The sequence below is a fragment of the Carex rostrata genome, chromosome 2 (assembly GCF_964058835.1).
Source record: "Carex rostrata chromosome 2, lpCarRost1.2, whole genome shotgun sequence".
Classification (NCBI taxonomy): Eukaryota; Viridiplantae; Streptophyta; class Magnoliopsida; order Poales; family Cyperaceae; genus Carex; species Carex rostrata.
The window spans coordinates 4,636,745-4,649,200 of NC_135919.1; the positions used below are offsets into that span (position 1 = coordinate 4,636,745).

The 12,456-nt window shown below is 32.8% G+C and overlaps 1 protein-coding gene across 9 annotated transcripts; it reads right to left on the reverse strand.

Moving 5' to 3' along the window:
* Positions 1–2,849: 2,849 nt before the first annotated feature.
* Positions 2,850–9,469, reverse strand: LOC144569879 (uncharacterized). 9 transcript variants are annotated; one of them, XM_078320373.1, is made up of 14 exons: positions 9,375–9,469; positions 8,895–8,968; positions 7,840–7,980; positions 7,615–7,743; positions 7,429–7,473; positions 7,235–7,312; positions 6,885–7,159; positions 6,335–6,445; positions 5,798–6,011; positions 5,090–5,369; positions 4,585–4,753; positions 3,894–4,133; positions 3,291–3,425; positions 2,850–3,131 (listed from the first exon to the last, which is right to left on the reverse strand). In XM_078320373.1, exons 2-14 carry the CDS (start codon positions 8,947–8,949, stop codon positions 3,003–3,005), a joined length of 2,001 nt encoding a protein of 666 aa, XP_078176499.1. In that variant the 5' UTR covers positions 8,950–8,968; positions 9,375–9,469; the 3' UTR covers positions 2,850–3,002. The 9 variants fall into 9 exon arrangements, with proteins under 9 accessions (XP_078176499.1, XP_078176505.1, XP_078176490.1 ...); XM_078320379.1 differs by lacking the exon at positions 9,375–9,469 and adding an exon at positions 9,121–9,251 and having other exon boundaries at positions 6,885–7,156; XM_078320364.1 differs by lacking the exon at positions 9,375–9,469 and adding an exon at positions 9,121–9,251.
* Between the last annotated feature and the right edge of the window lie 2,987 nt (positions 9,470–12,456).

Consider the following 12,456-nt stretch of genomic DNA (forward strand, 5'->3'; position numbering starts at 1 on the left):
GCTTGGTTAGTGCAACAACACATATATCAGCGCTTCATCTTCATTATACAATTTCACTTTGGGACTAAATAGAGAAGCAATTAGTAGTAAACCGGAGAGACGCCTCTGGGATTAAAGTCTTGGGCTGAAATAATGGACTGGATGAAGTGGATTTAGCCTTTTAGGTCTTCTTTTCGTTGGAAGCGTTTCTCAGCCCGACCTGATGGAGAGATCTTATCAATTGAGCCCCTTTTACTTATAAAATAATAAAGAGGCATACATGTAAACTTGTAATTTATCTCGACTATGTTTATAGTAGCTTTATAAACCTTCGTTTAACTCTGATATTACATTTTTCTTACAAAATATTTTTGAGGTGTTTACGGGTAAAGATTTTAATAGAACAGTTTGAATTCATGTATGACAGTGCACGCGAACCATATGTAGCGCTGTTTGGATTTTATAGTCGGTGCATGAAGCGAAAACTGCTCTGTTAAAATATTTACCTATCACATGTCAAAATTATAGAAATAATGCAAAACTTTTCTTTTTGTTCTTTTTTTTTTCCAATTTTTAATTAAAACTCATCTTTTTCTTGCACGTTTACTTATTTTTAGTAATTGCCACCAAATCAGGAAAATCTAACGCACAAATCGACCTTGTTGCGAACTATATAAATAATAATTAGAAGAATTAAAGGTACCAATGTACCACTGACACTTCGAAGACATCTCCAGTCATGTGTTTCAAGCGCATCTCCATTTTCATGATCAACATGTTCAATTAATACTTTATCAATCCCAAGTCCCAACTTTTGAAGCCTGACAAAGTAAAGTAGCATCTCTGGGCCTCTGCGATTCCCATTAAGTAGAAATTAAAAATAAAATAAAATGTGCAACAACCTTGAACAAATTTGGAAAAAGCCTCAAATTATGAATTTTTTTTTTTTTTTTTTTTTTTTTGTAGATATGAAAATCCCAAAATAGGAAGTTTCCCCTTTTTCCTATTTTTACAAGCTTTCCAAGTCCATGCTGCGGATATCTTCTAACCTAGAACGGTGTCCCTCAAGATTTATCCTTAAATTTTTATTTTAGTAAACTACATTTATTAATTAACACAATTTCTCAATTTAGAATACCTGCACTTCAGGGAACAAAGCCAGACTTTTGACATTGAAAATTATACATAAATACATAAATATAAAAAAATTATGGGATCAATTGATCAAGGGTACTTAAGGTTGTGATTGCGAAACTTCCTCTCTTAAGATCTATAACTGCACATCCAATTGGTTCAGTTGTCACTATCACTGTGAACATCTGGCAAAGCGGTATCGTAGGCACACAAGATCAGCCGATTGCTAAAAATGAGATTTTCTCATTTATAAGCTTGAATGGTGGCCGGGCGGTGAAGACTTTCTGCGGCGATGCATGTCAAGTTAATGTAGATGTCACGATGCCTTTAGACATCTGACCCCGTCAACATACAAAAAAGTCTCAGATTCTCTTATATAGACTCTCTTTATCATGCTGTCTAAAGTATTTAGAGTTATAATATTCATGCTTTGTATTGTATTGTTCTGATTCATGTACCAGTACAGTATTTATAGAGAATTACAGGAAAACTTAATCCTAGATCTTATCCTGATTACATGAGTCTAACCTTGGTTAAATGTCATATATAACAGAATATCTAACAAACTATAGCTAATTGTCTAACAACCTCTATTAGTCTAACAACACTTGACAGTTTCATTAGTTGTTTGGAGATGGTGCTGCAGCTGTGGTGTCTATTTCATCTTGACTGGAGATATCTCTTAAATCATTTTTTTTTTTACTCAATTTGATGTCCTTTTTTTTTTCTTCAATTTTTTTTTTTGTAAAAATATCTTATATAGACTCTCTTTATCATGCTGTCCCATATTCTCTTGTGGTCTCTCTCTTTTAATTATTAGAGGAGCAAATAAAGAAAAAAATCTTGTACTTATTATTATCAATTTAGGTTTTATAATTTTTCTTTTCTATCAAATTAGTGATTGCAATTTGAGAAGTGTAAGCAATAAAATTGATGTTGCATCTTGGGCTTTAAGACTAACTTGTTTAGTAGTAAACCGGAAGACGCCTTTGGGATGCATCTTGGGCTGGATGAAGTGAATTCCGATCGCCCCAGGTACCTGACTCAAGCAAATTGAAAATGGACGGCATGATCGTTCTTTTAACTTGGCACTAATCTCAAAGCAAATATAATACCCCCCCCCCCTTGCGCTATCCTCAAATAGGCACCATTTTGAGTTCATCTGAGCCGTCCGTTTCGATTTGCTCAAGTCAGGTATTCAGTTTCGGATGAAATAGTTTTATGTCTTGTTTAGTTAGTACGACTTCTCAGCCCGACTCAATGAAGATATCTTATCAATTGAGCCCCTTTTTTCTTATAAAATAATAGCAAGGCCTACATGTAAACTTGTAATTATCAAGACTCTGTTTATAGTGGCTCAATAAACATTTGTTTAACTATGATATTATCCCCTTTTTTTTAATATTTTGGAGGTGTTTATGGGTAAAGATTTTAACAGAGCAGATTTGGCTTAATGCAGCACACAAATCATATGCATCGCTGTTTTGATTTTATAGTCCGTGTACTGCATGAAGCCAAAACTGAACTGTTAAATTATTTACCCGTGTTTTACCAAACAAGGATGCTAACACCATTTAACTACGGCAGCTGGTTGATGAGGTTTAAAGATGTTAGGCATCATCCCTTTTTGCTTAATACATGTAATTATTTTTAACTTTAATTAACACCAAACTAAATGCTTTTGGAGGTACTAAACTTTTCAATTCACTTGCAGTACCGCAAATGAAAAACTGACATAAAAACAATAAACACGAGCATTAGCAAAACGAATATATACATTTACATTTTAGTGACATCCTATAAATTCCTAAAACAGGAGGAAAGAATCTTACTCTCCCTCTGTTCACAGGGGTAGAAGCAGATATCCAAACTAAGAAAAAATGAACAGACTACAACTGCTCTATAATTCGGTTTACAATTCCAACTGCAATTGTACTGCCTGACGATCTTAAGAAAACCCTACCAAGTGCTCGACATGTTGCGAATTCTTCAACACACACTTCTCTGTCCAGCTTTACCTAAAAAATCAGAAAATAAAAAAATTAGCTTCCATTTACTTTCTTGTTGGAGGAATTACGGGTGCATCTATTTTTGGTGGCATCTACCAGCACTGACACCAAAACCTGATGAAATCTATAAGTTTGTAATTTTATTAGAAGGACGATATAATGACATACAGTTATTATGGCACTTTGTTTGCCTAAAAGCATACGTGGCGCCTTCTTAAAGACTTCTCCTGTTTTTTGATCTATCAGTGAAATTATTTTCTCCACCTGTGCAGAGGCCTTTGCATGGTGTATATAAAACTCAACCTAAAAATTAAATCAGCAAGTGTCAAATCAGTGTATTGCAATATTGAGTGAGGCTATGGTAATATGCATATTAAGAATCATCCCGTGCTTTGTATCCATATCTCTATTTTAAAGTTCAACCAGTCGATCCAAACCGTTAAATATGATCTTAAGATGAAAACGTACTTGCGGACCAAGTTTTAAATTTTTAGAATTTTTTTTACTATTATTTTAGATAAGAAAATAACATCTTTTGGGCGGTTCAGAATTTTCAAATCAAGTGATTTTCTGCCTATCTAAAAATAGTAAAAATTTTCTCAAAAATGTAAAATTTGGTTTGCCAGTACATTTTCATATGAAAATCATGTTGAACGGTTCAGATTGACTGTTTGGACTTTAAAAACGAAGATATGAGTTCGTGGCAGAGGCTGCTGTATAATATGTATATTACCATAATCTCACTTAAAGACTACATTCTATAAAACTGACCTGAGAACCAACTAAAATTGGGGTGCTTATTTCCAGAACTAAAATCTTCAATTCCAGAAAAGAAGCAACTCGTACAGGGAAATCCACGTGGCAGAGGGTCCCACCAGATGTAAGTTGATCACCTTCTATATTTTGCAAACCAACACAAACATTGTCCCCAGCTCTTGCCACATTGCAATTAGCACCATTTTTTTCAATGGTCCTTACTGTTCCTGTAGTGCCTGAAGGCATAACTATAACCTGTGAGGAAGAGAGAGATCAGATGCAAATATGACCGAACTTCTTTAGCTCATATTTAACAATTTTTTAAAATCCGGTTGCTCTAATGTGTTCAAGAGATTTGAATGGTTTAAACAGCTCACTCGTAAGCTCAAGGATGTATTTTAGACATAAAGGTGACATCTACAGGTTACAAATACATCCAATTTAGGCACATTAGCTGCTTAGGAAACTCGGTGGCACATTATCTGACTCATCTTTGTTTGACTTGAATGAGGAGCACTACCATACACCAAATTTTATTACTGATGTAATAATGGCTAGTTGTTGATGTAACTCTTTTTATATTGATAGTAATGAATGATTGAAATTCTTTTATAATTTGCAAGTACCAGCCATCACACAATACATGAACCATCTGGCAGGCCATGGCATGGTATAGTAAATAGGATGCTAACAATAAGAGAAATACCTTAGAACCAACACGAATTGCACCGGCCTCCAACTTGCCAGAAACTGCCAATTGTCCAAGAGTTCGAGATGAAATGATGTCACATATAGGTAGAATTAATGGCTTACTAATATCTCGACTCGGAGGTGGTATGGAGTCGATGGCATCTAAAAGACAACCTTCATTGTACCTAGTACATTTGTACAAGAGCTAGTCAATTAAATATATGTACCAATATTACGGTATTTCTTTTGGATAAGACTTGAGATATCAAGCCTCAGTCATGCAACCAAACAACAAAAAGGCACAAAATGAAAAAAAAAAAAAAAAAAATTGTTCAAAAACCAGAATTTGCAAAAACCTTATAGGGTGCTTGTCATCCAGTGTGATAAACATTGTTTCAAAAACCAGAATTTGCAAATGAACTTTAGAGGAGAGAAATTTTATAAAGACTAACATAACATTAATTACGTAAATAAGAGTTCAATTTAGATTGTATGAAATAAGAACTTAAAATTTTAATTACCACGAAGACAAACGAGAATCAGATGCAGGTGTGATCAAATTTTGATTCTCCATTGCGCTTAGTGGAATCCACTTAAGGCCTGACCCCTTGAATCCACAAGAACGAAGAAATGGACCAAGTTGTAGTTTAATCGAATCAAATATTTCTTTAGAATACTCCACAGAGTCTAATTTGTTAATGGCCACAATTATATGCTCTAAACCAAAGCTTCTAATAATTTGTGCATGCTCCTTTGTCTGTCCTGTACCAGTCATACCGACCATACCAGCTTCAAAGGCACCTATATGTCGAGATAGAGGATTTGAATGTGTCAATCACCAACAGCCATAAAAAATGAAGAAATGTGTATCTAATGTTTATTTGTTGTAACAGCTACATTGGCTTTGAATAATTAAACTTCAACCATGACTTAATCAAGAATGCAACAACTACATCAGCCTCGAAAAATTTATATTATACCCATCAAATTACTTCATAACCAATTCAAACTGATTTAGGACTCAACATCTCAATTTGGGGCTAGGGAAAACTTATTAGGGGCAAAACCGTCCACCACTTTCGTGATATGCATACTTTTCCATCACATTTTCAAATAGTTAAATGTAATTCATAAGTATTACTTCGGAAACGCAAGAATTGCCATGGATAACTGACAAAAATATTTATTTTTGATAAAAAAACAACTCTTGTAGAAACTGACAACCTTACCTATGGAGGCATCAATTACTAGAATTGCAGCATCTGCTTGTGCAGCACCAGAAATCAAGTTGGGCACAAAATCCTTATGTCCAGGTGAGTCCAGTAAAACAACATGGTAATTTTTTGAGTCAAAATACTTTACCGAAACCGTCATAGTCACACCTCTCTCCCTCTCATCAGAGCTCTCATCCATGGCCCAAGCATATGCAAAAGATCCCTTCCGCTGCAATGGAACAGTAGTTTAGATATACTATTCATGGAAACAACAAGAATCCCTTCCTTACCAGAAAATTGCAGAAAAGTCCCTACACTATAGAATATAAAAAAAATAAGTTGTTCCACCCTTACAAAATTAGTGCATACTTAATAATATAAAATTATAAGAGCGTTCTATAATCAAATGGTCAAACAAAAACTGATAATATGGGAACCGTTTTTCTAAAATAAATGGCTTAATAAATTACAAAGGAGAATTACTTTTTCGAGCCAATTTTTGCTTCCTAAGATGATAAAATAATACTCTAACAGTAAAGAAACTAGAGTGACCTTATCTTTAGCTTCTTTCTCATACTTGCGCATTTGATTATTGGATATTTGACCAAGTAAATGTAGCAATCTGCCGCATAATGTGGATTTTCCAGAGTCAACATGACCAACCTGTTCAAGAATCAATTTATGAGGTTTATAAAGTTTTTTAGTTTCTTTCATTTTAATTTTTTCTTTGTTTCTTTTATCTGCAAATGACAACCCATTGTGAATATAAGGCTCATAAAATTGAAATAGAACCAAATTGCCATAAAATATTTTGCATCGCTTCAATGAAAGCACAGAGAATAAAAGTTTTTTTTTTTTTCCAGTTGAATGAAAACCACGAAACAACTGTTGCTCTAATATCAATTTTCATCTCTTTCAACTAAGGAATGAGCTGTTATGTTCAAAAAATCTTACAAATGTGCATAAATGGGGGTGAACATATTAGAAATATTAGGTATATTTTTAAATATGCTAATATGAGGTGATCTTTGCAACAAAAGGTCAATTATTTGCATGCAAATCAAAGTCTTTGTTGAGGACATTTAGTTGAAAGAGAACTTACAATAGCAAGATTTAATTGGTTTCGCAAACCCAATTCTTGACCTGTAAGCATCCATTTCTCAGGCTTATACTGTGGTTTTTGACGAGGTTTTTTGGTTTTAATTGGTTCAGGATCTTTTTCAAGTTTCAAATTTTGTAGATTTTTAGATAAACTCTGTGCCTCTTCTTCAATTCCAGTAGAGCAATCACCACTTGAATTTTCCAAAAAATCATTTGCTTTCTTCTCTTTTACCTTAGTGTCGAATGGAGATTTAGTCAAAAGCAATGTATCAACTGCTAGAGAAAAAGACAAATAAAAGGTTAATTCTAAGATTTAAATGTTTAAAAATAATAATTATAGGCATGTGATACCTTTTGGGATATTTCTAGTAGATTTCAAGCCTGCTGATACTACATCATCTGGTGAAGGTGTATCAAACTTGAAAGGCACTGTATGAAATAATAAAAAGAAAAAAAAAAGGTTATTCCCATTTATTTGTTGCATTTAAGAATAGAAAATAAAAATTTGACTACTCTGAAAAACCTAAACTTTAAAATATTCATACAAGATAACTCAGCTGATTTGCAGGCATATGAGTTCCAGTTCCACACTACAGAAATATGCTAAGAAAAACATGTTATTAAACTAAATTTACTTTAAATACCACTGAATTATACAACCATATCTTCTAAATTGCTTCTATTAATTAAAAAATGGATAATTTATTTTCCTCATATCATCAACAAGATACCTATATGGATAGACCGCTTCGACTGAGGCAGTTCATAATTGATAGTTGATTTTGGCAGCCTTTGAGGTTTCAATGAAAATAAAGACTTGGCCATTTTTGATGCCTCACATATTCTACGCCTGCTGTCGACTTAGTTCAAAGGATAAAAGCAAAAACATCAAACAGTGAGAAACAAAAAAGGGATCTTATGTTTTGTAGTCAGGGCGTAATATAAAAACTGTTTACCTTCTATTTCAGCAGGACTGCTGTAACTGATAAAAGAACCCCTAGAGACCCCACAAATTTTGCATGACATGGAGTTCTTATCGTTGCAAAATGTGCAAACAGAGCATCGCCATATACTAGACTTCATTGGTGGGTCACGCGCTTAAGGGAAGGAAAGGAAATCATTAGTGTAAAAAAATAATAATAATAATAAATAAATTGTATTGTAATAAAGGTGCCACCACACACCAACAACATATATGTTAAAATTTAATATGGCATTAAGTAAAATGGTAATTTCGATGCCAGTAGGGTGTCAATGGTACCCTTTTTATCCTTTTATCCAACCCGTATCATATTCGATAAGACGGGTACAGGTAAGATATTTTTTTTCGTTAAAATAACGGGTACGAGTAGGGGTAAAGACTATTTTGTACGCGTTACCATATATTTATATAAGGATGATACACGATATGATATAGTTATAATGGATGAATAACAAACTTCTATAAACCTCATTTGAGCAGTATGATATTAGTTAACCACAATTCAACTAAATAACATAAAGCAGTATGAACCCTAAATAATCCCTCACTTCTTCAATAAGTAGCTACTGTGACCTGATTTTGACTCAGTTAAACATCAACTCAATACTGGCGCTATATACTAGTTACTCTTAAAATTTAGCAAATTTGGCCTCAGTGTAGCTTCAAGAATGCATTTAAGCCCAGATAAAAGACAAAATAAAGAAAAAAAAAACAAATAAAATAAAGAAAAAAGCTAGTTAAACTGATACAGATTAACTAAGGCGCCACTTCATTGAATGGGAAACCTAAATTTGAGAATATACGCAATTTCTGGCCTGAATTTGAGAAGCAACCATTTACCATTTATGGGTCCTAGTATTTAACATGTAAGAGTTAGGCACAATTTAAACAATAGGTGCCATATTAGGTACGAGTAAAAACAAGCCTCAGATAGGTATACTAGCCTCACAGTACTTCTCGCCAGTTCCAACAAATTCAAATAATTTCGCAGATTATATTATATAAATTAAGAAGTTATGAATTGATTACCAGCTAATTCTACTCCAGTAAAATCCCAATCAGCAAAATCACCGTCAGTATCCATTAAGCTTCTGGGCCACAACCTAACAAGGTATATCATCAGACAAATGAAGTACCAAGTTTAGTTTCATTTTAAACTTGCAAACAAAGATAATGAGAAAAAAAATATATTCCCTCAATTTATCAATTTAGAAAATCATCCTAACATTTGAGGGATGTATAGTTGTAGACTAACCAGGATAGGAATCAGTAGAACACAGCCTGTAAATAGTAAATTGTACAAAAACATTTGCTAAGGAAACGAAGCAGATGGCGATTAGAAACAGCTACTTATTTCAAAAATGAAAATTAGAAAACCATCCAAATTCTTCAATATCAAGCCATGCGTAGCTTCTCTACATATTCAAGCAAAGAATATAAAACAAATCGAAGAAAAGTACCAGGCTCTGATAGCTTCTATCAGTGTTTCAAAAAAAAGAAGAAAAGTACCAGGCTACCAGCCAATGAGCTGCAGTAAGAGCGCTAAATAAATCCCGATTTTCATCACTCGAAATGAATCAATCGTGATTTCTCGACTCCCTCTCTCTCTCCTTTCTCGAGTTTTCCCTGGGTGTGAATTCGTAGGAAATAAATCTGCTGCGATTCTTTGGGATCGCAGGGACCCTGCAATTCCAAATCTCACCATCTATTTTGAGGAATCTACAGATCTTAAAAGCAATTATTTTCTTTGCACGAATCTCAAAATAAATAAAAGGGTGGATGTGGAATTGCAGGGTCCCTGCGATCCCAAAGAATCACAGCAGATTTATTTCCGAATTGGTAACCCCTCAAGTGACTCAAATTTTGATTTAGATCCGGACCGTCCGATCTGCTCTGGAACGAATATTAAAGGTAACTCAAACTTGTATAAAAATCCGGATTCCAATCGGACGGTCCGTATTTAAACTCAAAATTTGAGTTACTTTAGGGTTCAATGAGTGCTTGTTCTTTTACCAGAGTAATGACTGGTTTATTAATGGGCCTAGAACTTCAACTTATATGGGCCGAAAAAGGCTTTATTTTAGGTTACAATTTTGGGCTTCGGCTGTGCGGATTTTATTAGTCTCATCCAGAACTGAACCATTTATTTGAGATTTAACGGATCAAATCTAATCTTATATCTCCATTCCATTATTAAGCACGTTGGGTGTCTGATCCGCCAATGTCTACGATTGAAAGATGAAATTTCATATTTAATCTCAACCCTCCAATTACATAATCTGTCTTATTTTGATTAAATACATTTGAATAATGTGTAGAAGTCTAAATTTAACTAAAACCATACTCGCCACACGTACCGCCACACGATACATTACAATTCAAATTAAATAAACTCTGAAATTGAGCGATATAATTTGTTTCCTTATTTCATTCATTCCAATTTCTCCCTCTCCAATTTAGCGATATAATTATGTTTCTGTATTTCTTTCCTTATTTCATTCATTATTGCTTTCCTATGTTTCTATAGTTATTGCCGTGAGAATTCTAGAAATATTATCAATTTTGTTTCTACGACAGGAAGAATGGAAAGAAACCAAATTAAAAAGGTCACCAAAAATATGAAATCATTGGTACTTAAAATACCAATGTATTTTTAGTTTTAGGTTTCTTCGTTCAGTTTGCTTACAGACATGAGTATTATATTCAAAGTAATTAAAAATATAAAATCATATAATTCTATTCAAAGATCATGTTCCAAAATTTTTGAATAATTATTAATTTTATTGAATATTTTCTTTTCATAATTTTTTCTCTTACTGTATGTCCCGTTGCAAGGCACGGGCACGATACTAGTTAATAAATTAAAGCAATACAGATAGGTAAAGTACAAATATATAATCAAAATTGATTTGGATCATCTGATTTAAAAAAAAACGATCTAAATCTTCCTAAAAGTTTTAAATAAATTTTAGCAGTACAGATAGGTAAAGTACAAATAAATTTGAACACTTGAAATATTAATAAATTCTCAAGTCTTGGTTTTTTTTTTTTTTTTTTGATAAAAAGGCAAGATTGCCCATTTTGATTACTCATGAAACAGTTAACTTACAATCAAGTTTAATTTGCACAAGTTATCACCGCCAGTTAAACCTTTCCAAAACACCACCATACACCAACATAACAAAAGTTTAATTTGCACAATGCTAATAATAAGCCACACACAAAGGGGCTGAGGTTAGTTTCTACTTTCTAACAAAATGAAGTCTTTTTACTTCTTAATCATCCTGCTGCTCCTAACAGTGCCATCACTAGCAGTACAAAAAAAAAAAAAAAAAAAACCCAATCTATAATCAAATAACTAGTATCATATTCGTGCGTTGCAACGGGAACATATTATAAAAAACAGAAAAATATCAATGAAAATAATAATTATTCAAAAATTAAGACACATGTTAATAGAAATTTATATGATTATGTATTTTTAATTAACTTAAATTAATCGTGATATCTAATAACAATTTGATGATGTGATGATTCTTTATTTTTAAGCACCAATGATATCAAATAATAGCTCGATTCGAATCTAATTAATATCAAATATCATACAACAATTTAATATCGAAATATAATATGATATCAAAAAACATAAATAAAAAGTGTTATCGTGTGTATGTATATGATATACACACACACGCATATTATAAGAGAAATATATATTCATACACGTTCTAATTTATATTCTTCTTTGTTTCCAATTTAGAATACACACACACATTGATATATTATATATTGAAAATATATTCTAAATTGCCCACAACAATACGTATAGAAATAAAGAAAGAGAAATTAGGAAATAAAAAAATTGATTTCCATTGTGATCCGAAACGAAGAAAAAGTAAGTAAACAAAGAAATAAGAAAATGGAAGGTAGAGTCTTCTCAATTGAAGAGGAGAAATATGGAAACAAAGAAATAAGAAAAATTTAATATTTTGTTCAATTTTAATTGTAACATATCGTGTGACAACACATGTGGTGAGTATCTTTTTAACTAAATTTAGACTTCTATACATAAAACAGATGCATTTAATCAAAAGAAGACAAATTATGTAATTCGAGGGCTGAGATCAAATCCAAAGTTTTATCTTTCAATCGTAGCCGTTGACGGATCGGACACCCAACATGCTTAATAATAGAATGAAGATAATGGGGCACTTGAAATTAATTTTGCACATAAAATATTCTGTAAAGAACATTTTATGCACAAAATTAACAATAAATTCCACGACTAAAAGATGCGAGGGAATCAATATACACAAGGCTGTACAAGGATACAACTTATGTTCAACAAGGAGTTAGGCTGGGGTGCTATGGATAGCATAGTGGCCTCCCGTGCTACGGCTCAATATTCAAGTTTTCAAAATCCAAACGGTCGATCCGAACCGTTCATTGTTTAATCCATATTGAAATGTGCTTGGAGACCAAATTTTACATTTTTTGGAATTTTTTTGCTATTTATTAAGATGCTTTCAAAATCGCTGTTTTTATTAAAATTCTGCACCACTGAAAAACAGCGGTTTCAAAAATGCTTAAT

Excerpts from the sequence above, each read along its gene's own strand:
- LOC144569879 (XM_078320373.1), bottom strand. The coding sequence starts at position 8,949 with ATGGATACTGACGGTGATTTTGCTGATTGGGATTTTACTGGAGTAGAA. Across the intron at positions 7,474-7,614 it reads GAAGCGGTCTATCCATATAG|TGTGGAACTGGAACTCATAT; the intron begins GTATCTTGTTGA and ends ATATTTCTGTAG. Across the intron at positions 4,754-5,089 it reads GATTCTCGTTTGTCTTCGTG|GTACAATGAAGGTTGTCTTT; the intron begins GTAATTAAAATT and ends CAAATGTACTAG.